General features: G+C 36.3%; 1 protein-coding gene across 14 annotated transcripts in view; it reads left to right on the top strand.

Moving 5' to 3' along the window:
* MAST4 (microtubule associated serine/threonine kinase family member 4) overlaps positions 1 to 22,535 on the top strand; it is a 513,739-nt gene that overhangs the window by 451,884 nt on the left and 39,320 nt on the right. For all 14 annotated transcript variants that reach the window (XM_039870096.1, XM_039870097.1, XM_039870098.1 and 11 more), the window contains 6 exons: positions 1,417 to 1,492; positions 3,363 to 3,572; positions 8,246 to 8,347; positions 10,678 to 10,810; positions 14,305 to 14,372; positions 16,698 to 16,783. In XM_039870096.1, the coding sequence (XP_039726030.1) occupies positions 1,417 to 1,492; positions 3,363 to 3,572; positions 8,246 to 8,347; positions 10,678 to 10,810; positions 14,305 to 14,372; positions 16,698 to 16,783 (675 nt within the window). The remainder of the gene's footprint in view (positions 1 to 1,416; positions 1,493 to 3,362; positions 3,573 to 8,245; positions 8,348 to 10,677; positions 10,811 to 14,304; positions 14,373 to 16,697; positions 16,784 to 22,535) is intronic.

Raw genomic sequence — 22,535 nt, forward strand, 5'->3', positions numbered from 1 at the left:
ATATATATATATATATATATATATATATATATCTCACAGTTTAGTTTTTAAGGAAGCAGATTCTAAAACAGAGATGAGGGTGTTTATTAGGGAGTGCTCGATATCAACCCCTGTGGAAGAGAGAGGAAGAAGCAGGATTAGGCAGAGGGAGATGTCTAGAGGCAATATAGGCCCCAAAGCTGCAGCTGACCCTTGGAGCACTCTGTGGGGTGACGTGGCCCAACGGAGTTGCTCTTCCAGGCCAAATGGCCTTCCTTTATATCCCCGCTTCAGGCATTGGACATAGCATCCTAGGACGGATGAGGCTTCGGGTGAGGACCTGAGATAACAGGTCCTTCTCTGCAGGGAATCAAGGCAGTCTATCTCCGGGTCCGCAAGTGTATGAGAGCTTGATGCTGTAGAATTGGTATACTTTGATGTATTAAGGTTTCATTATAAAACAGTTTGTCAGGTGTTCAGTTGTATATTAAAGTTTACTGAGAAGGGTTTTCCCTTTGTACCTTTCTTATTTACTATCATAAACTGGTAGTAAATGTAGCCACACATAGTAATTGTGGGATGTGTTCGATTATTTTGAGATATGGAATAAAAGACCGATTTTACAAATTCATTTAATAGCATTGTATTTTACCACCTAATGGGCACCTGTGTGGTAAAATACAATGCTATTAAATGAATTTGTAAAATTGGTCTTTTATTCCATATCTCAAAAGAGATCGTAGGATATCTAGAGCGAACTATCTCCTCCCAAGAATATAAATACACTGAAGGTGCACAGCTATATATACCACTAGGAAAGACCATGAACCTACTCCTGAAATAAAGACTCACAACAGTTGTATGCCTCTGTTTCACATTGTACACAATGCCTACCTCAGCACCTCAAATAAATATTTGCTAGTCTAGAAAATGGATTTCAGTGGTGACACCTGTGCCATGGAAGCCTCCTAAATCTCTTCAGAGGGATGTGGCAGAGCGCAGGTGTATGAAAAAAAGTGTGAAATTGTACACTTCGACATGTCCTTGGTGTTGTTTCTGTAGCTATCCTGTTTTCTTTTATGTTGCAGTTTATTAATTGGTTTCCAGAACCGGTACACAAGTGCCTGCTACTACGTACAGAATATAATCTCAATTTAAGAGTGTTTTTTAAACTGGTTATATAGTGTAGCTATAATTAATTTGTGGTATTCTACTTCTTGAGCTTTCTTTTCAAATCCTCTTGAGGGTGTCTGTATATTTGTGGGTATGTATCTGTGTTCTAATGACTGATTTTGTAGTTTATTACCTAATATACTTTTTTTTTTTTTTTACAAAGGTTTCATAGTACTTTCGAGGCAACCAATTGTTTATAAATAAAAGGCTTATTTTCATTTCATGCTGTGGCAAGTTTAAAAGGGTAATTTGCTTTGCTTGCAGCCCTGGACGTTCTCCCGCCTGCTGTGACCATGAAATAATTATGATGAACCATGTCTACAAAGAAAGGTTCCCAAAGGTAATGAGTTGAATTGAAGATGCTTCGCATCGAAACGAACAGGCAACATAGGTTTAGCGTCTCTAAGGTGGTTTTAAGGGAAGTAATGGTCCAATCTAGTAATGACATGCATAAAACAGCACCATAGCCTTCTTGGAAAGCTAAAATCAGTAAACATTTTTTAAAACTACTGAGAACTAGCCACACTCTTTGTGTGCTGAACTGACTCTGAAGCGAATACTGCTGGTTTTATGTACCAACCACCAATTGGTAGATGGGCCTGGCGAGGTGCTCCAGGGAGAGTCTGCTTTGAACGGCCCCTAGACCCTGTGCTCCTCTGCCCAAATCTTGGGCCTGCTCATTGTCGAGCAGAGAGAGTTTTTCTTCCTCACCTGTAGACTGGTCTGTCATGAAAGTCTTTGTCGTTTCTTCTTTTTCAACCTATTTTTTAAATTTTCTGTGACTAGCTACCTCTTTAGCAGTTATATGTCTAACCCCACTAATTTGGAAGGGAAGGTGCAGTTGCAGTGTTCCCCCATTAGCATGGCAAAAGGAATTTGAGCCAGAGAGGACCTTGTGAAGGATTGTCAACAGGTGCCCCGGCTTCAAGGCACCTCTGTCTGATAGTCTCTGTCACCTCGTTTTTATGGCTTTTCCACCAAAGTGTTCCTACACATGTGGCAGAAGGCAGTCTCTCCATCTGGTTCCTGTTTTCCCCTCAACCACCGCCTTGCCCCCGCCCCCCCCCCTGCCACACACACACCTTTGTAGCTCTAGGCAAGAGAAGAAAAGGAAATCTTTGGCTTTATAAATCAGGAGTAGAGTACTTATTATTTGTAATGAACCCAACATTGATGGCATTGATTAAAGCCGTTTCAGCTATTTATCAGATGTCACCTCTTCACCAGGGAAGCAGGTCCTGACTATGCTAGTTAATACTGGTTAAGATTTTAGAGGGGAGCATGAGTCAGGCAGAGGGAATCTTCTTGATTGTGTGATTAATGTAAGCAAGGAGTATTGAGTAGGCAATACTAGGGCATCACAGAGAAGGAAGTAAAAGTTGGAAAGGAAATTTTAGATTTATGTTACCAAGGGAATCCCTTTGCACATGATGTAGCTTTTTGAGAAAAGGATCAACATGATATAAGATGCTTGTTCGTGGTACATGAAAATATAGCCAAGAGAACAAACTCTTTGCCTGTCTTGTGGAACTCCTGCAACAGTCTTGATTTTTGAATAGATAAACAGAACTAATTGATATTTTTGATGATCTATCTGAAAGACCCCCAAGATCTGAAATGAAAGCATAACATTTGACAGATATTGAGTAATTCGAAGAAGCTAATTACATGACCCATTTTACATGTGATAGGGCATTAAAAAAGTAATTATCACCCAAGGATATTCAGTTTCCCTTACATACCACAAGTCTTTCTCCCACCTGGTGTGATATTCTTTCTTTTTTTTTTTTTTTTTTGTCAAATAGACTTTATTTTTTTTAGAGCCGTTTTAGGTTCATAGCAAAAGTGAGTAGAGTTCCCCAAAATTCCCTGACCCCACACACGCGCAGCTTCTCCCATCAACACCCCCATTAGAGTGGTCCATTTGTTACAATTGATGAACCTGTGCTGACACATCATAATCACACAAAGTCCATAATTTATATTAGGGTTTATTCTTGGTGCCGAACATTCTGTGGGTTTTGATGAATATGTAATGACATATATCACCATTATCGTATACAGAAATGAGGCTGCTTTTAAATTTAATTTCTAGAATTCTATTTAATAACTTGTGGAGGTCTCTGAAAATGCAAGATAAATATGATGATTGAATTGTCCACCTGTATGTTTCCTTGTATTACATCTGTGTGTGTGTCTTCTCTAAATAGGCTACAGCTCAGATGGAAGAACGTCTAAAGGATATTATCACCAGCTACTCTCCTGACCACGTTCTTCCCCTAGCAGATGGAGTGCTGAGTTTCACTCACCATCAGATTATTGAACTTGCTCGAGATTGCTTGGATAAATCCCACCAGGGTCTCATTACCTCACGATACTTCCTTGAATTACAGCACAAATTAGATAAGTTGCTACAGGAGGTAAGAACCATATACCATGTAAAGTTTTCTAATTTGTTTTGCTTTTCCCCTGAAAAAAAGAAAAATTTTATGAGAGCATTTGCTTAACAAGTCTTAACCGTGAGATGGAGTTCATTCATATTCCACGGAAGCAAAGAAGAAGAAGGAAAAAAAACCTGATTTCTACTTGCTGTAAATTGATTCTGGTCATCATTTATAGTAATAGAAAGTTAATGTAATAACCTTTACAGGAACCTTGGGACCCAATAATCTATGGCTCTAGGATAAGTGGATTGTGAAGGATTTTGAAGCAGTGATTTTCCCCCTCTTAGCCATAAAGTTATAAATTGCCTGGGTGTATGTGTATTATTTGATGATGCTATCTAGTTCTAATATCTGGAAAAGCTAAATGGAAAATTGCTGGCTTCTTCCAGACCTGTGTCCTATTAATTAACCTGCATGTGGTATTGGGTAGTAAATGGCAACTTATATTTTCATTAACGTCGATTATTCTTATAACAAAATATCCAATTTCCCAAATGACAGATAAACACAGGCGTGTGTAGGTCTAACACTTGCATACGTAGCTCCTGATAATACCCAGGGCAGGAAGGAAGTGTGTATGGCAGAATGGAATTAGTGCATAATATTGCTATTCTAACTGAAATTGATCAGCTACAGCCTACAAGTAAAACCTATTTAGCCTATACATTTGGATATATTGTATTTCTGTATCTCATGGAGAATAAATTATGCTGATGTAAACATAATTGAAGGTGGTTTTCTCTAAGCATGAATATGTAAATAATTGCATGGAACTGAAGGAAAACATTAGCATCCTAGTTTCCTAGAAATTCATCTGTCCTTGTCCCTACCAAATTCCACTGTGGCGAGATGAGAAGGTCCCTCTCTGTCTAGCAGCCACAGTTTTTCTTCCCTTTCCCATCCAAGCCTCCCAACTGTTTTCTATACTCTGTTCCCATTTCTCACATTTCAACCTATTGCAGTTCACTGAGGTAGTGTTTCTCAGACTCTCCTTGGGGATGAACACACATTGTTTTTGTTTTTCGTTGTTAATTTCCAATTTGATATGGACCAATTCTCCTATAAATTCAAATGAAATTAATTTACAGGAAAATCATCATGCATTTGAGTGTTCCAGCAATGTAGAATTGCTGTAAGAGTTGTTAAATGCTTCCTCTCAATATTGTGCTTATCTCATCACAGTCTGATAATAGTTCATGGACTGGTACCAGTCTTTGGGCCACAGTTTGAGTAGCACTACATTAAAATATAATGTCTGTGTGAGCAGGGATATTGTCTAAGTTCACCTAAAATAGGTATGACACATAGAAGGACCCAATAAATATATGTTGGATAAATGGCTTCGGACTCCCTTTCACTAAACTCCCTGATATAAGTTTGGCTCTTCCCTTTTATTCTATAACCACTATGTAGCTCAGGCCACCATCTTCACTGTTCTGCCCTCCTTTCGTTCCTAATCCCTCACATTCATACTTCTGTGCAGCAGCAAGAACATCTAACTAGCATCCTTCAGTGGCTTCATTCTGCCCTACAAGTAAAAACCATAGCATGTCCTGTGGTTATACACTCTATCTCTGTGCATTGTAATGATCTGTTTTGGGGCCTTACTTCATGAGCATCATCCAGATCCTCACTCCTAATCATCTCTAATTCCCTGGTGCCTCACTCAGTGTCTGATATTTTTTTTGGCTCCTCAGTAACTGGGAGGTAAGCAGGGTTGGAAGAGCAATATGTGTATGTGTACATGCCAAAATATTTGATCTGTTATGATTTGTCATCAAGTAATCTAATTCTGCTGTTCCTTTTAATTAAATCAGCTTCTGAAAAATACAGGAAACACTACACATATTACTTTTTATGAGAACATCTTGAAAATTATATTTGTTAAATAGTGCATTTTGAAACAGAAGAGGCAGATGAGAGAGGAGCCCTATAGTCAGCCCATGTAAGATATTCTTTCCTTAATCACACAGTTCTGTCCCAGGATATTACCGTAATTACCAGTTCAATCCTGTGTTTTCCATTCCTTCATAGGCATTCCTTGAAAAGGGCACAATCAATATCCAAAGCTACTCACATTGAAATCTCTCACTTAATTTTGTTTCTGTATGATAGACTCGGCAGATTGTTACATGGCAATTAAAAAAAATGTTAAGATTTCAAATAATCATCTGAATAGGCCATGTATTGGATAAAGAATTGTTGATTTGTAGAGAAATTTCTCTTTGAGGCAGAGAAGCATGTATACCTGAGACATAAAGGGCAGAGTCATGTTTACAATATCCTTCCAGAGTTTGGAGCAAAACCGTCTCGGGATTGTGGCCCTTCGGTTGCAGGGGAACGTTCCCCTTTCTGATGCACCCAAATTGTGGGAACCCACTCTGCCTGCCCCATGATGCAATGCTGTCAGTTCCCAGCTGTGACTCAGTGCATGTGCCTGGCCTGTCTTCCAGTCACTTTTCCCATTACAGTCTTTTCCATGCCCAGGCAAGGTCTCTCTGAGGTCTGGACAGCTTAATTTAACTGATGCCTTTTAAAGTCCCGATGTCCAGGTCAATCCCACATGAATGCTTTTTTGTCTCCATTCCTTTTTTTCCACTTAGGTGGATTTAACCAAAGAAAATAAAATATGTAGGAAGCTATAACCTACCCCTCAAATCTAGGTCTCAGTATTTTTCATAGTAGCCGACACTTACAATATAAACACAAGGTATCCATGAGTGCTGAAGCTTGTTGGTAGCCAAGAAACTATTATTCTTCTCATGCTGTGTGTGTGGTTTTATTTGGTGTTGTTTTAATAAAGCACTCCCACCCCAATAATGTTAGTAGGTAAAATATTTTTGAGTTACTATAACCCATTATATGTTCTGGCTTTAGTTATAGCTGATAATTCTTAAAAGTAAGAAGTCGAAATGAACTGATTATTTTTACGGTTTTTAAAATGGAATTTATATAATCTAAACTATTTTTTAATTTTTTAAGATATAGAGTTGTTTCCCTTTGAAGAAACCACCAAAACATGTTCAGGCTTTTTAGATTTTCTTTACATTTCTGAATTTATAAAGCAGTAATTATTATTATAGTAGAAGAAAATTCAGTATCTATACCAAATTTTCAATCAAAAATTTAGGTGGAGTTTTTTTTTTTTTGCTTCATCTTTAAGTTTGCTTCATCTATTTAGTTTTGATTAATGATAAACTATAAAAAATACATATAACCTTATTTCTTGGCATTCATTGTAAGTTTCAAAATCTGTTTTGTTGCAAATCCAATTGGGAAGAAAACTTAGATGGTTTAAATATTTTATATATATATTTCCTTATATACATATATATATATATATTTTTTTTCTTATGTACATCCTAGCATTCTAATGGATTAATAGAACCTATAGTTATAGTTACTAGTTGGTTTGCTTTGAATATATTCTATTCAAAAATTATTCACCAATGGTCATTTTTCTATGTCTTTTTCTTTTAAATGTTAGCTGTTTTGCTTTGCTTCTGCTGGTATATAGTTTTTATACCTAATTTTTAGAGAGTTGCCTTTCATTTGGTGGCTTAAATTCAGTAGTCATATTACTGCTAAATATAATCATTTTTGTAGATCTGGCCTGCCAGTTCTTTTCATGAGAGGTTCTGGTCCTTGACAGAATAAAATACCTTCAAGAATGATTTTAAATGTTTATTACTATAATTTAAATGTTTATTACTATGTCTGTGAAATTATATTCTATTGCACCAACATCACTTTGACCTTTTTGTAATCCTTAGAGGAAAGTAAATTATAATCATTTAAAAATTAAGAAAACCTAAAAGTGAGCATGCATAGAAGTTTATATTTAAACTTTTAAAACTGCTTTTATATCTGCTTTGATACAAATTTACCTCATTTCTTCAAGACAGTATCATTGAAAATTAAAACGACTCTGAGTGAACTGAGTTTTGTTCTCAGAATATTTGTTGTGCTTTGATTTCACATGTAGGCAGCATGAAAATAAAATTAAAAAAAATTTTAAGTCAGTTAAATTTTATTGAGTTTAATACCTAGGAATTATTTATTCAACACGTAAAATGGAATCATATGAATGTATCTAAGTATAAACATTATTCACCTAACATTTGAAATAAGTTATGCACACTTTTTATATGTAATGAAATAACTAATTTATAGGTTAAATGTGTTGTATATGTAAACTATATTTCATGCATATGTTAAGTGCCCAGGATAACTAAAGCAGTCCTTTACTCTGTTAGCTGTTTCATACATTAAGGATCTTACATCTGGAAAATCAAGTTTCTTTAGCAGCTACCCACTCTACTTGTACCATGTTCTTAATGTGTCATAAACTGTTGGTGTCTCCTTCATTTGTGGCTCACATTAGGAGTCCTAACATTTTATTTTTAACACAGAGAATAAATCAAAGTTTGCAATTAAAATTGAGCTAATAGAGCTATTTGGTAGATATAGACATTTAATAGTGTCCATTTATGTAGAGATAATGTCCACTCATCAATCTTTTAAAAGTATTTTCTAAATCACTTAATGTTAGAATATTTGCAATTATCTAATTAGCATGCTTTGCCGATTTTCTTTTTCATTTAAGGGAGCAACTCTGTTTCATCATTCTTTTCATTGCTTTTTCGTAGGCTCATGATCGTTCGGAAAGTGGAGAATTGGCATTTATTAAACAACTAGTCCGAAAGATCCTAATTGTTATCGCCCGCCCTGCTCGGTTATTAGAGTGCCTGGTAAGTTGCCCCTAGATGTGACTCCATTATTAATTGTTAACTGTGGGAAACCCTTGGCCATCAGAAAGCTCCAATTTCATTTGATTTCAAAGACCAGAGCCAAATAAAAGAGTCAACAAGAACTACAACTAAGAATGTTTATGACGACATGGGTATGTGATTTTTGTTTTCTGGTTTTAAGTAAGAATTCTAGGACTTGTGCTGTATTAAGTGATAGTCATAGCATATTCTGACCAAACTTAACAGATGATTATGAAATATGTGCTTTACCTTATCTCAGTGTAATTACTGTGTTACAGCTGATTTAAAACACTTGCTGAGCCTCACATTTTTGGTGTTGCCAAGATGCAGAGAGAGAGATTATATATGATAACCTGTGGTTATAATTATTATTTGTTTTTAAAATGTGGCATGCTAGAGATAAGTGCTAGTCAGCAGACCATTTGGGGGAATGCAATAGGGCCTCATCCAGACCTGAAGAAACGAGACTTTTAGAGATCAGTTTATTTTATCAATTATATATTTTTTAGTCAGTGATCATTTCCCTGTTTTAAAATTTCTGGGTTTTTTTATGTAATTTTGATTGAGATTTCATTCAACACTGTGAACAAATATGAAGCTTTGAACATAAGAATAATATTTAAAAGGGCCTAACATAGTATCAACATTCACTTTTAAGTTGTACTAGCCATTAAAGTATTTTTAACACTATGTACAATACAGCTTTTCAAAATTTTACATACACAAACGTGTACATATATGGTTCCATTGCTATGCTTTTGCCCTTATTTTAATTAACATTCACAGCTTTTTATAATGGTGAAATGTTCACAGCCCCATAAATACATACCAATGCACAGTGAGACGTGGTACAGGGGAAATCTTGAGGAGACAGGTAGGGACATGGTGGAGTAGGGCTTTCCATCAAAGGCCAAGACCCTTAAAACCACAGAATCAAAAGCACCATTTGGCAGTTAGTGTCTCTGGGAGGAGAACTGTGTGACTGGTGAACACAGGTAAAAGGAAGACTTTTTATTCTCCTAGTGTACCTTTTGAATTACGCACTATATGTGTGTACTTCCAGTACTTGTTTAATTTCGAGAGAAATGCCAGTTAACAGTAAAATGTGTTTCTCTGGACAGCAACAGATAGACTCAGAAATCTTGCCTTAAAAGAGGGAATGATTTCTTTTACAGTAATCACTTCTAATCAGAAGAGATAAAGTAAAAGCATCACCTTTGAAGATACAAACATATAAACTTAGTAGATTTGAAAATGCTGCTGCTTTCAGCACTGCTTAAAGCTCAGATGAAATCGGAGTTTTAGGGGATGTGTTCCCCAACCAACAGTCTTGTGCTTGCAGTTCCAGGCTTCCCCGGTCATTGTACCTTTTATATAAAAGGGCACCTAGTGTGCACATTTGTTTGGCTTAACTCTATTTGCAGCAATTTTTATTTATTTATTTATTTTATGGCCTTTAGAAACATTTGAGTAATTGTCAGGTGAAATCTTGAGATTCCAAAGTTGCCTATTTGGGGCATTAATAAAAATAGGAAAAATCATGAGAGAAAAAAAAATCCAGGAAATATAACATAAAATAGCAACTGTGTTTTAAATCTGTAAGCATTATTGTTTATAACACATAAATCCACAGCATTCATCTAGAGTGATGTGATATAAAGATTTTTACTACATGCTAGAAGCAACAGACATCAAGAAAGTAAAATACGTGGTATAAATGAGCTACTGAATTTTTAAAAAGAAGTAATTGGAAGAACTAATTTTATGTTTCTCTTTGTCTTCACATTAATTTTAGAGTGTACTGATAAAATAATAATTTTGAGCTTTTTCTTTCTAATATTTTTGGATACCTCCATACTAAGGGAGTTTCCTATGAAACCTTGGTGAAAATGTATTCTAACATTATGCCTTTTGTGTGTGGCTATTTGTGTAGAGAGAGAAACTGAATCTTCAGGATAAGAATCCCAGGTTTTCCAACTTTGCTAAAAAGGCACAATTAAAAATTCAAACCTGTTTATTTTCAGTGAGATAGATACCTGAAGTCGAGGGTAATACCTGCTCAGTTGCATTACAAAGAAATTGGAAATGGTCATTTTGTTTGGGTTACCAAGTACATTAATGTATTGCCTTAGAAAATGAATAGGCTTCAAATATGAAGTAAGAATTATATACTTTTTAAAGCCACTTGCCTCCTTTCATCGTAAATAACCTACAACCATATATATCCAGCAATTTTATTGTGAATAGGACTTACATAATAAAACCTTAGACAGTTTTGGATCAAAGTATCATCTGTGTTTGTCTTCTAGGAATTTGATCCTGAAGAATTTTACTACCTATTGGAAGCAGCAGAGGGCCATGCAAAAGAAGGACAGGGTATTAAAACTGATATTCCCAGGTACATCATTAGCCAGCTGGGGCTCAATAAGGATCCTTTGGAAGGTGAGAACCTCGGATGGGCTAACCTTTCACTTGTTTATGCACTGTGACCTCATAGAAGAACTTAGTGACAAATCTTTATTTTTTTATTTCCCCCATATTTCGTCTCTGTCTACTGAAAAGTCCAAATTGAGGGGTCAATTGAGATTTGAAGGAAATAGCGACAAGTTGAGTCCTGAGAAGCATATGAGCATGACCCACTTTGTGTTTACCTAGAGTATGGGGACCACTTTGAAATCTTAGCAGCCCATCAGCCATTCTTAACAGTGCCAGAATATCCCAGAAGGGTTTAGATTTCAATCTTCTGAGTAGTTTTTCTACTTGCAAAGTTTAGTTGGGTTCTTCTCAAAGGTACTTTTAATTTTGAAACCGCTGCTAAAGAAATTAATTATAATTTATTTTAAAATGACATTTAAATTTAAAGTAATTTGAGAGCAAGGTAACTGATAATAGGTTACTTTAAATCAAGTGCACAATTGGTTGATATATTTTTGTTTACTTGCCCCAAAAACTTCAGAATAATAGTAATATAGAAAGGGGAAAAAGTTTCTTAAGCTTATATAAAGGATTTATGGTTGATTCAAATGAAAAAAATAAAGGTCTAATGCTATTAAATACAAAGAAGAGGAAGCACTCTGTTAATTATTTGTTTTTAAATTTAATATTGAGAAGCCACTGCCCTCCCACCCCAATCTTTTTGTGTTCATTGTTGTTTGGGATTGTCATGTAAAACATTTAGGTTACATATACTGCCTAAAAAGACTCAAAAATAATCCTAGACTCCTTCATTCAGAGTTGTCTCTCTGGTTCATTAAATTGAATTTACAGTGTTTGTTTTGCCAAACCGTTTGTAATGATGATAACTGTTGGCGCAGACATTTTTCCATCTAAAGCCAGAGACCCTGCTGCTCTCTCCCCTGCTCTCCTATTTCCCCCTGCTTTGTTTGCGCTTACGGCCATCGGATCTTTGCTTCCAGGGAAATGATGCATGCATTACTGGGAGATAATGCTAGATAAATTTATACTGTACCGAAAGCAATACCACAACAGATTCAGCACTTATCAGAGATTGGTGGCTGCTTTTCTGAAAAGTTCCCTGGGGAGAGATTTTCCCCCATGGCTTTCAAATTACCATCTTTACCTTTTTGAATCATGAGTCTTCAGAAATGGTTTAAATCAATGAAATAAAAAGGGCAGATGTTTAATGGTATTTAGATGAGTTTTAAAAATCTCTTCAGGCATTACAAAATGATGCCTTAGGTTTCTGCTTCAAAAGCTGACTCTTGGTTCCATTCCATTACTACCCATGGCTTATAAATAATATGTATTTCTCAGATAATAGTTATTTAGCAGAAATTCTATTTAAAACAGAACCGTTTTTTAATTTGTTTTTTCATAAAAAATAATTGGAGTCCGGGAAGTTGTCAAGGTATATTACAGTGACTTTTCACGCTGCATAGTTAAGGTAGTGTCAGCTCTTGAATTGTAGACTGAGTGAGCTCTTCACAGTTTTCTTACCTGGTAGTAAATATCACACTGTAGGCTGAACTTTGGTAGGTGAATAATCTGAGGCCCATTTATGTACATTCTTCACAGAGTCTTTAAAAAATTTAATAGTGATCTTTGACAAGTTTCAAGGTTAGTAATACAAATTGATAACTAGGAGTTGTGTTTTTAACTCGACACTTAATTTTCTTGATTCAAATCTGAGGATAGTTTTTAACCTATTTGTTATCACTTAAAATATGATTATTACAAACTCTGATCTACATTTGCCTCCTCTTCTTGTTTACATCTACACTAACAATCCTAAAGCCTGACCTTTGCAGGTAAGGAGTGAGGATCTGAAGTGGGATGGCCCAGGACTGTGCCCTTGTGGCCAGCACTGCAGGCTGTGTGCCCTTGACCACGCTCTGGATGTATGGACTTCTTTGTGCCTTAATATTCTTTCTGTAAAAATGGGGTGACAGTAGTACCTATTCATAGCATTGTTTCCAGGGTTACATCGATTTATCTCTGTACCCAAGATGTAGTAATGCTTAATAAATGTTAGCTGCTGTTACTATTTTATTTAAACAATATTAAAATCACTCCTTTCCTTGAAATCTCCTCCAACTGATACATTTTAATTCACCTCCTAGTTCATAAATCTAAAGTGCTGGTCTCATAGGATGTTGACAGCATTTGAGTGACACCAGGAAAGCATACACTTTGTACTCAGCTCATTTTTATTCTTGAATTTTCCCTGCAGGTAAACTGGGAAGGTGAGTGTCAGTGTCCAGTTATTTTAGAATCTGGAGTTTATTTTTATCCAAAGACAACACTCCAATGTTGCTTTGCTTCATATCTTTTATGTGTAATCTGTCCCCTAAAAAGGATGATTGTATTTATAAGAACATGAATACACAAATAAGAGCCTAAGAAATAATTTTAGATGCATATAAAAATATATAACTAAAAAAAACCTTTTTATTATACAAATTCAAGTTTGAAATACTAGAAAATGCAAATTACCTATGATTGTACCACTCAGCGATAACCTCTATCAACATTTTGGAGAAAATTCTTTTATGTTCGTTTTCTAATACAAATAATAATAATAAAATAATAATAATAATAAAAATCAGCCTTAACAGTAAAATGAATTAGATTTGAGTCTTCAAGGATGCATACCAGTGTAGGCTGAGGAATTAGATGCCCTTGTCTCTTTAACTAGACCACCAAGATTATACTTAAGCTGGTGTTGAGCATGTGGCATCCAGCCCAGGATTGACTACACGATGTAATCAGTAATATTAAATAATGGTCAACATTCAGTTAGCACTTGCTAGTCAACATGCTAAGAGCTTTACATGCATTGTCATATATAATATTCATAAAAAGCTCTAAGAGATCAACAAAAGTGTTGCCATTTTACAAGGTAAGAGCCGAGGTTGAAAGGTCACTAGTAAGTGCTGATAGTGGTGGTAACCCAAGTCATTTCATCCCCAAACCTCTCTTAACCATTATTATTGCTTCTTTTCTGACAAACTGCAAACTCTTGGTGTACTAGGTGGGTTATATCTCAGTGGCTGTGAAGGAATGAAAGAAGTGATGTTCACTAAAACTTCAGAATCATCTGAGCTGCAGTTGGTGGTCTCCGATTCCTGTCAGAGCCTGGGAAGATTTGCCTGTCTTGGATATCTGATTACAGGCACAGTCATTGACCCCCAAATCACTTCCACGCTGAGGTGATCGTGTCAGCCAGTGAAACCTGCTAGCTGGAGCAGAGGCCCAGCTCTAAAGTACCTGTGTCTAGGTGTTCAAATGCAGTGAGATTTCAGGGAAGGATGTGTGATAAACAATTTCCGAATGCCATTTCGAATTTAAGATTTTCCCATGGGCTCATTGGAGCATAGAATAATTTTTTTTTCCCATTATTTTGGTATGGTGCTTTTGTCTAATTGCCATTGCCCTGTTTTTCTTAAACTTTGCTTTTTTTTTTTTTTTTAACTTAGAAATGGCTCAGTTGGGAAACTATGATAGTGGGACAGCAGAAACACCAGAAACAGATGAATCAGTGAGTGTAAGTATCTTTCTTGATAAAATATGTTATTGGTTTTTCTGTTTATGGCAGCTGGAGATTTTGGCTGTTAATTACTTTATTCAACAAATGTTTATTGTGTTTCTATGTATAAGGCACCAGGCATACAATTTTAGCCCCTCCCTTCAAAGAGAAAGTATCTTTGCTTCCAGTGAAATGATGCTTCCATTACTGGGAGATGATAAAATAAAAATAAATCATGCAAAAATTTTTAAATAATATATTCGAAAAGATCTGTAAAGAAAAATGACCATGTGCAACTGGAAAATAACATGAAGAGATTTACCTTAGTCTTGCCAGTCCAAAAAGATCTCCCAAAGAAATGACACTTGAGCCAAGATGTGAGATGTTACTAGGATGAGAAGGGGCAGCGGGAATAGTCCAGGTCAAGGGAACATCGTGGGCAAAGACTGTGACACAAGGGAGCAGAGTCCATCTGAGGACTAAGAGCAAGGAGGACAGTAGAGATTGGAGAGCTTGGTAAACTGGACACAGAGGTCCTAGTTCATCTTCGTCAATTTTTTTCTTTCAAAGAATAGTGGGAAGCTATTGCATTTGGAGGAAATGTATGGGAATGTAGGGCAAAAGGGGGTGGACAGGGAGATGACACAGTCTGATTTATAGCCTGAAAAAAAATCACACTGATTACAATGTAGAAAGAAGATGGGCTAAGAGGAACAGGCAGGGTGACCCTGAGGAAGCCAGTTAAGAGGCCGCTACAGTGACACAGATGAGAGGTTCTGGATGCTGCTCTCATTCTCCTTAATTATGAACACTAGAAACGGATTCAGGCTAGAGCAGGTTGAAGGCAGACAGGAAAGAGGGGCAACTGGGTATCCTGGGATCTAAGAACCCAGGCTCTGGAGTCAGATTGCCTAGATTTGAAACCTGCTCCAACTCTTAATAATTGTGGAATCTCTCCATGCCTCAGTTTCTTCATCTGTAGAATGGATGTAAAAAATTAAATGCGATAGTTTGTGTAAAATAGGATAGCACCATATAGTAAATGCTAAATAAATGCTGGTTTTGTTCATTTTATTATAACTGTTATAATTTTGAGTGTGTTGAGAGTGATGTTCCTTTGAGACATCCAAGAAGAGCCATCAAACTAGCAACTATGTATAAGGTGTGGTATCCTTTGGCACTTGGAGGGGGAGTTTTAGGTGGAGGTCTGAATGACTTAGGAGTCATGCACTGACATAAATGAGACCACTTTCAGGTAGGGAAGAGTTACCAAGACAATTTGGTCCCAGTCTTGAATTATATTTTCCAATATGAGATGGTGACAGGTGATGGCTAGTCCAGGTCGCATGGCCAAAGGCCAGGGGAGACTAGAGGAAAGAGTTAGTTGTTTGAGTTGAGGTGGTCAGGTAGCCCAGAGGCCAGGGTGTTGAATGAGTCATCTGTGCAGACACTGGGGCCACCCGAATGGTGAAAGAATGCGAGCAGAAAGGAAGGTGGGAAGCTGGGTACCCAAGTCTCCCAAAGATGAGAGTGTGACAGAATCAGCAAATGACAACACTGAATGGAGGAGGATGGGACATAACTTAGAGTCATGGAGTGTCTTCCAATTTATAGGAAGGGAATTCTGGGTTCTGCAGAAGGGACAAAGAGGATGGTAACACCCTCTCAATGCTAAAAATACATGAGGTGCGAGAAAAAACTTTGAAGCACTTTATTTGTTCTTGTCCTTTGAATTAAAGTTTTTAAATAGCTCTCTTTTGGAAAATTGATATCTAAATCATGGTAAACCTTATGGTATGGAAGTAAAGAAAGGTAGGTATTCTATGCTTGGGTGGTGTCACATTCGTTGCTGACTACCTTTTCCAAACAAGAAAGTTTACCACGGGAATGAAATAGATGTGCTCTGGTCAGGGACAGAGAAGCCACTGTACCTACCGGCCCATGTATAGCCACCTTAGCCCATTCTTTTCTGGCTGACTGAATCAGAAAGAAGGTTGAGCATTCTGGACTTAAATCTCAAAACTTTAAAAGTCAAGGGTAAGGCTAACCTACATAGTTAACAGAGGTAAATTAAAAATCAGGAATTTTCAAAAACCTGGTGCCTTCATCTCCTGGAAGTGTAGGTTCACTTAAGTGTAACTTAGACACCGTCGTGAGGAGTGGTTTATCAGCACTGCTCTGGAGAATTGATCTTTAATGCTGTCTCCCAGGTTCTTTTGCTAGAATACGCCCCTTCAACATATTAACCAACACAGCATGTAATTCAAGTATTACTTATTTTGCTATTAAAATCATTTTCTTGAATTCTCAACTACTTTTTAACGTCCATATTTTGTTTCCAAGAGCTCTAATACTTCCCTGAAACTTCGAAGGAAACCTCGGGAAAGTGATTTTGAAACGATTAAATTGATTAGCAATGGAGCCTATGGGTGAGTAATTCAAGAAAACTCTCTATTGTATTTTAACACATTAGAGTAATATATTCTTCACATTTATCTTATGCCAAATAGATGTTGTTTAGGGACTTTAGTTTCCAGATCACTGCTCCTTCATTGATGGGTGTAATGTACAGCCACAATCAGTTTTCACTGGATACTTTATCAGAAAACATATCAAGTAGCCTAGGAGTTATTTTAGAGGATAGGAGAGAAAGATTTTAAAAGTAAAAATGTATAAAGTAAAGGAAAATGTTTATATATGCCTGCTTCTTCCTCCTTTTTTCTGCCCTTTTGGGTTCAGAAGTGACTGACTCTTGGTTCATATAGATATATGTATATATAAAACATACATCTGGATATATATCTATAGATATATAGATATACATCTGTATATCTCTCTCTATATATGTAGATATATATCTATATATCTCTCTATATAACTATAAATATATATCGGAATATATGTGCGTATCTGAATATATATTAGCATCTGGATAAAAACATTATACATATATGAATATGTATAAATTCATATATAGCATTAGTTCTTGAGAATTAGCCAGTACTTCCTGCCTCACTAGCAGTCAGCCTCATAGAGAAGTATTAAAATAGGAAGACTTGTTGAAAATTAAGAGCAGTACATTTCTTTTAGTCTTTATATTACATCAGGATTGTTTTTCAGTTGAACTCTGTGCTATACTCTGATCATGTTCGTGGTGCCCCTTCCTCAATCCATTTTTGTAGACACATGATTTCCCTTTTCATGGCAAAGGGTCAATAGTGACATGATCCTCTGAGCTACTAATAAATAGTTTGAAAGGGCAATTAATACACAAACAATGTTCTGGTCCATTTTAGACAGCCCGAGAATTCTAGTTTAATTAAGTATTAATCTCAATTCCATCTGTATAAGGAGAGCAATAAACGATCTCTTAGACATTTATTGCCATTTTTCACAGATATGAACAGATGAGATAAAAGTCATTCTTGTGGTGCCACAAGGGATCTTTCTCCTTACAATTTTTTTTTTTTTTACCTCTGATATTTTCCACACCATTAACTTAGTGAAGAACTTAAATATTTGTGAGTCCTTCCTATGCTTCACTGATTTGCTTTCAGGATTATGTCAAATGGCATATTTCCTGATGGGGCTTATAAATGCTCTCTGATGTTTTATTTTCGTGATATTTTATTTCCTTCAAAGACCTTGTTGAAACTTTTCTACCCAAGAAATTGTTTCAGCATGCTCTTCTCTGTGGGTTTTATTTGTTTATTTGTTTTTCATTCTTTTTAGTTTTGGAGCACCTCTGAAGATTTCTTAGGGAGAAGACTGGACTTTGATTTATGGGTTTGAATACTGCTAGATTTTATTGGCAGTGGAATTCTGGAATAAGATTATCTGTGAAGCACCATGTTGATAAAATGTGGGCATATATCTTAGCAGTATTTGGAGTTCTAATTGGTTGCGTAAACTCATTTGTAGTGCAATTAAACCACTGTATAGTAGATGAGGTATATCACACTTTGGGGAATGGTTGGGAATATACATGAAGTTAAACAAGCTGTGAATCAGTAAACACCCAGGATGCAGGCCAAGTCATTAATGGGCTCACAAGCTGCCTGTAGGAGCCTCTGCCAATCAACCAAAATGCTTTTTTTTTTCTCTTTTTCTCTTCTCAGATTTAATCTCTCATTACATTTTTGACAGATTTCCTTTACATGTTAATTATTTCTAATTTAAATTTGAATGGAGCTACACCCATTGGTCCACCCAGTCAAGATGCTGATTACAGGCTTCTGCGAACAGCCGAACAAATGGATCCCTCTATGGATAGTTGAACTGGAGTTGTTAGAGGCTTTCTTAGGTATCTTGGTACCGGTGTACCTCTTATGTCAGTGACTCTGAGTGACACTGATGCCACGACTTCTTGAAAATTGGTTATGTTGGGGACTAACCTTCAGTAGGAAGAGCCTCTTACCTGTCATGCTAATACACATCATGGTTTTCTCAACATCCTACTTAGTGACAATTCATGTTATAAAGCCAATTTGCTAATTTGCTGAGCATCTGATTTCCTTCTCTGTTTAAATGATTTGGATCCCTGATTGAAAGTTAAACCAACTTAGCACTCCATAGAAAGCTAACACTTAGTATGTGCCAGGCATTGTACTAGTTTCTTTTATCTGTGTTCTCTTCTCAAGAGCTTTGTGTGGTAGCTGTTCTTGTTTCCACTTAGATCTGGGGAAAGAGAAGCTCAGAGATCTGGTCACAGACACTGATTCAAAGCAGAGCTCTTTTTGACTCTAAATATTCTTTTGTTATAACTTCTGGCCATCTTAATTAGGGTATAGAGGTCTTTCTTCCATTGAGCACTTTCACCTGGATTTTTAAATTACAACTTGGAATGTTTTTTAAGTGAAAGAATAAAATCGACTTAAAATTCTAAAACGTTTTTTTAAAAACCCTAAATTTGAAAGGCACGACGTTTCTCCCCCACCTTGCTCACTTTCTCGCCTCGATTGCAGTTGTTCTCTCTTGGCCCTCGAAGGAAGGGAGTCAGTTACCTGAGAGACCCATGTGAGCCAGTTGCCTGTGCCCCCACTCCCACACGTTCTCTCCCTGTAGCCTTTCCTCTCAGGTTTTCTCTAACATATGCACCCTCATTCCCACATGCAGATTTGCTTGCACAGATTCATGTATCAGCTCTCAGATTCATGCATAATTTTATATGCATTAGACATTCACACTCTCTATAGAACTGATTCATTCTGCTCCAGATTCTGTCAGCTCCTGATTCCATCTCTCCCCACTCCCACACCTCAGTTCTGCATGGGTGGAGTGAAGCTTGGCTTAGAGAGAACGAGGGCCCTTGGCTGCCTGCATCACCCTTGAGTTTTCTGATTTCGCAGGGAGGTCAGTGCAAGAAAAGGGAGGCAGAAGCAGCCTTTTCAAAGAAAACAACCCTGGGGGCCAGAAAGCAGAGAATATGAAGCTGAATCACTCCAGTTTTATATCCTTGGGAGATTTACAGCTCTGCTTAACAGTGTTAGATGTCTGTTGGCTCTTGTCTCTCTTTGTTTCTCTCTTTTTCAATCTCTCTCTTTCCCTCTCTCTCTCTCTCCTGACTTAAGTTCATTTGGAACACTGACTAACAGGAAAGGAGGAAAGGTGTATGTGAGAGATAATTATTACTAAAATGCATTTCAGCGTTAAGAATAATATTTCCAAAGCACTACAGAAATGTAAGAATGAAGAACATAAAACAAATAAACAAAAATCCAGCTATATCAAATTCTAATGAAGAAGTCTATTTGGCTTTTGTAACTTGATCAAGATATATGTATCCTTAGGCAGTGATAGCTCAACTACCTATGGGATTAATTTTAATTGGTGTAAGTCAGTTTCCCTAAGGATTAACTGATTATTTTAACTATATCATACTGAGGGAAAGCAGAAAGTCAAATCAAATTTTATGGCCTGAACACCTAAGAATAAAGGCAGAAGCCATTTTTTTACACAGCGTCAATGAAAACCTACTCTGGATGCTGGTCAAATTGGGCCTGAGGCATCTTTTCTTTTTTCATAAAATTGTGTACAACTCCATTCTTCTTCCATTACTTTCTGTTCTTTTCAAACATAATGCTGAACAGTTATTTATGTAAAAAATGGTGATTCCTGATTGACAATCAAAATGACGACCTTCTGATAGTCTAAGAGTGAAGTTAATAATATTGTATGCCTGAGGGTCCTTAGAACTAAATATTAACTATTGAAAGGAGAGATGGAAAGTAAACTATGTCATAGTTGACTTAGGCAAGTGATAATATAATGATATTGTTTTTTTCCTTTTAACATTTTGAATTCTAAATTTCATCGAAAAATAGATTCTCTACTTCAGAAATTTTTCTTCATGACAATATTTGTTTACCAGTGTTTGTCTGATACTGAAGGAGAGGCCAAATGATTTTCTCTGCCCCCATTTTACCTGTCTGTCCAGCTACCAGAGTCTGAGCAGGCAAGGATTTTATTCAATCAGTAATTGGAAAAAAATATATATTGTAAAAGCCTTTATTCTGATTTAGAAAGAATGAGTAGTTTGCTGGTTAATTAAAAAGTTGATCAAAGTAGGAAATTACAAAAAAAATGATATGTATGTTAAACATTTTAATTTAAATATGTATAAATTTGTCTTTTGATGTAAGGTCCTTTTAAAACAAACAATATAAACCATATTTATAATACGTTATTTTTATTTTCGAATTTTAACTTCTTTATAGGTGAAGCAGAAACTTGAAGCAATCTGAATGTAGGAACCTAGATTTTTATTATTTTCTCAACTTTTGGAAATCTTCTCACCCATACTAAATCAATAAAAATTTTATTTAGTGACACATATTTATCAGTACTTTCCAAAGCATTCTGTTTAGTTTTCTTATAAACAGTAAGGCTTTTCCTTTTCACATTCATGTTTTATCAGTTTAAATATTTGTTTAAATTAGTTAATTATGATATCAAGCCTAGCCATACAAACAGGTGTGGAAATAAACCTGGCTGGTTGGATCCTAAGTTTTGGGGCCTTCTGAAGTACTAGCCAGTGAAGAAAACACTGGGCACCCAGATGCCCATCTCTCACATCAGTTTGTCATTCTGTGGGAATAATAGCACCAGATTGTTCCTTGACTTGGTTGTGTAGAGTGTGGCTAGCTTTTTACTATACAGTAAAAGAAAAGGTAGAAATCCAAAGAAATAAGGATAGAGAGAAAAAAGAGTAAAGCAAAAAAAAAGGAGTAAAGTTTAAACAGAGATCTCACCCCAAAAATGTGTAATTTTGTGAGTGAAGGGAACAGATGAATGCAATAAGACAAAGATAAAGATACACATATTTGAAAGAAAAATTAATTCACAGTTGACCACTTATGGGGAAAATGTGACTTTCAATAAACTGAGATTGAATATACTTGAGTGACCTATATGTAAGTGAACCACCCTGATGTATTGGTTCAGCAGGAATATAGGGCAGCTTAGTCCCTCATATTCATTTTTCAAGGACGATGACTATAACTAGTGGAAAATGCATCTCAGATCAGATAACCCCTCATTTTAGGAGCAGATTGTCGGATATACTTTGCTGTGATTAATTGCTTTTTAGGTAAATTACTACTTACTTGGTCATTGCATTTGTTGCAGGCAGCCCCATGTAACCTATTATACAATTCTAATGACTGATAGCTCTTTAGGTCAATTATTACTTAACTGAGCATCGTCTAACCTGAGAGTTCAAACCTGTTCTCCCACAATAATGACAAGTGAGGAATAACTAATGAGAAAAGGAGCCAGTCTAAGACATTTATTGCTCATCATTTCCAGGTGGAGTTTTAAGACTCCTCCTCCTAATTATTTCCTTTGTCCACATTATTCGAAGCTTCAGAGAATCCATTTTACAATAAAGCTGCCTGACACCTTGGCCATGGGTTGAATGGAACAGAAACCAGTATATTATTGGCCACCTTTTATGTTGGGAAACAGGCACAGATGTGACTCATGCCAAGGCCTGCTACTCTTTATTTCGGGATAGCCTCATATGACCTGTTATTCACTTCTCATTTATCTGAAAATTTCATTGGAAGTAAATTACTCTCAAATTGGAAGCCTACTCTAAGAAGCTATGGTCTTTTTGAAGATCCTTAGGGTATTATATAGAAAATAATTGCTTTAGTCAGTCAAGAAAAAAATGCCTAACAT

Source organism: Pteropus medius, unplaced genomic scaffold (assembly GCF_902729225.1).
Source record: "Pteropus medius unplaced genomic scaffold, Ma_sr-lr_union100, whole genome shotgun sequence".
Lineage (NCBI taxonomy): Eukaryota > Metazoa > Chordata > Mammalia > Chiroptera > Pteropodidae > Pteropus > Pteropus medius.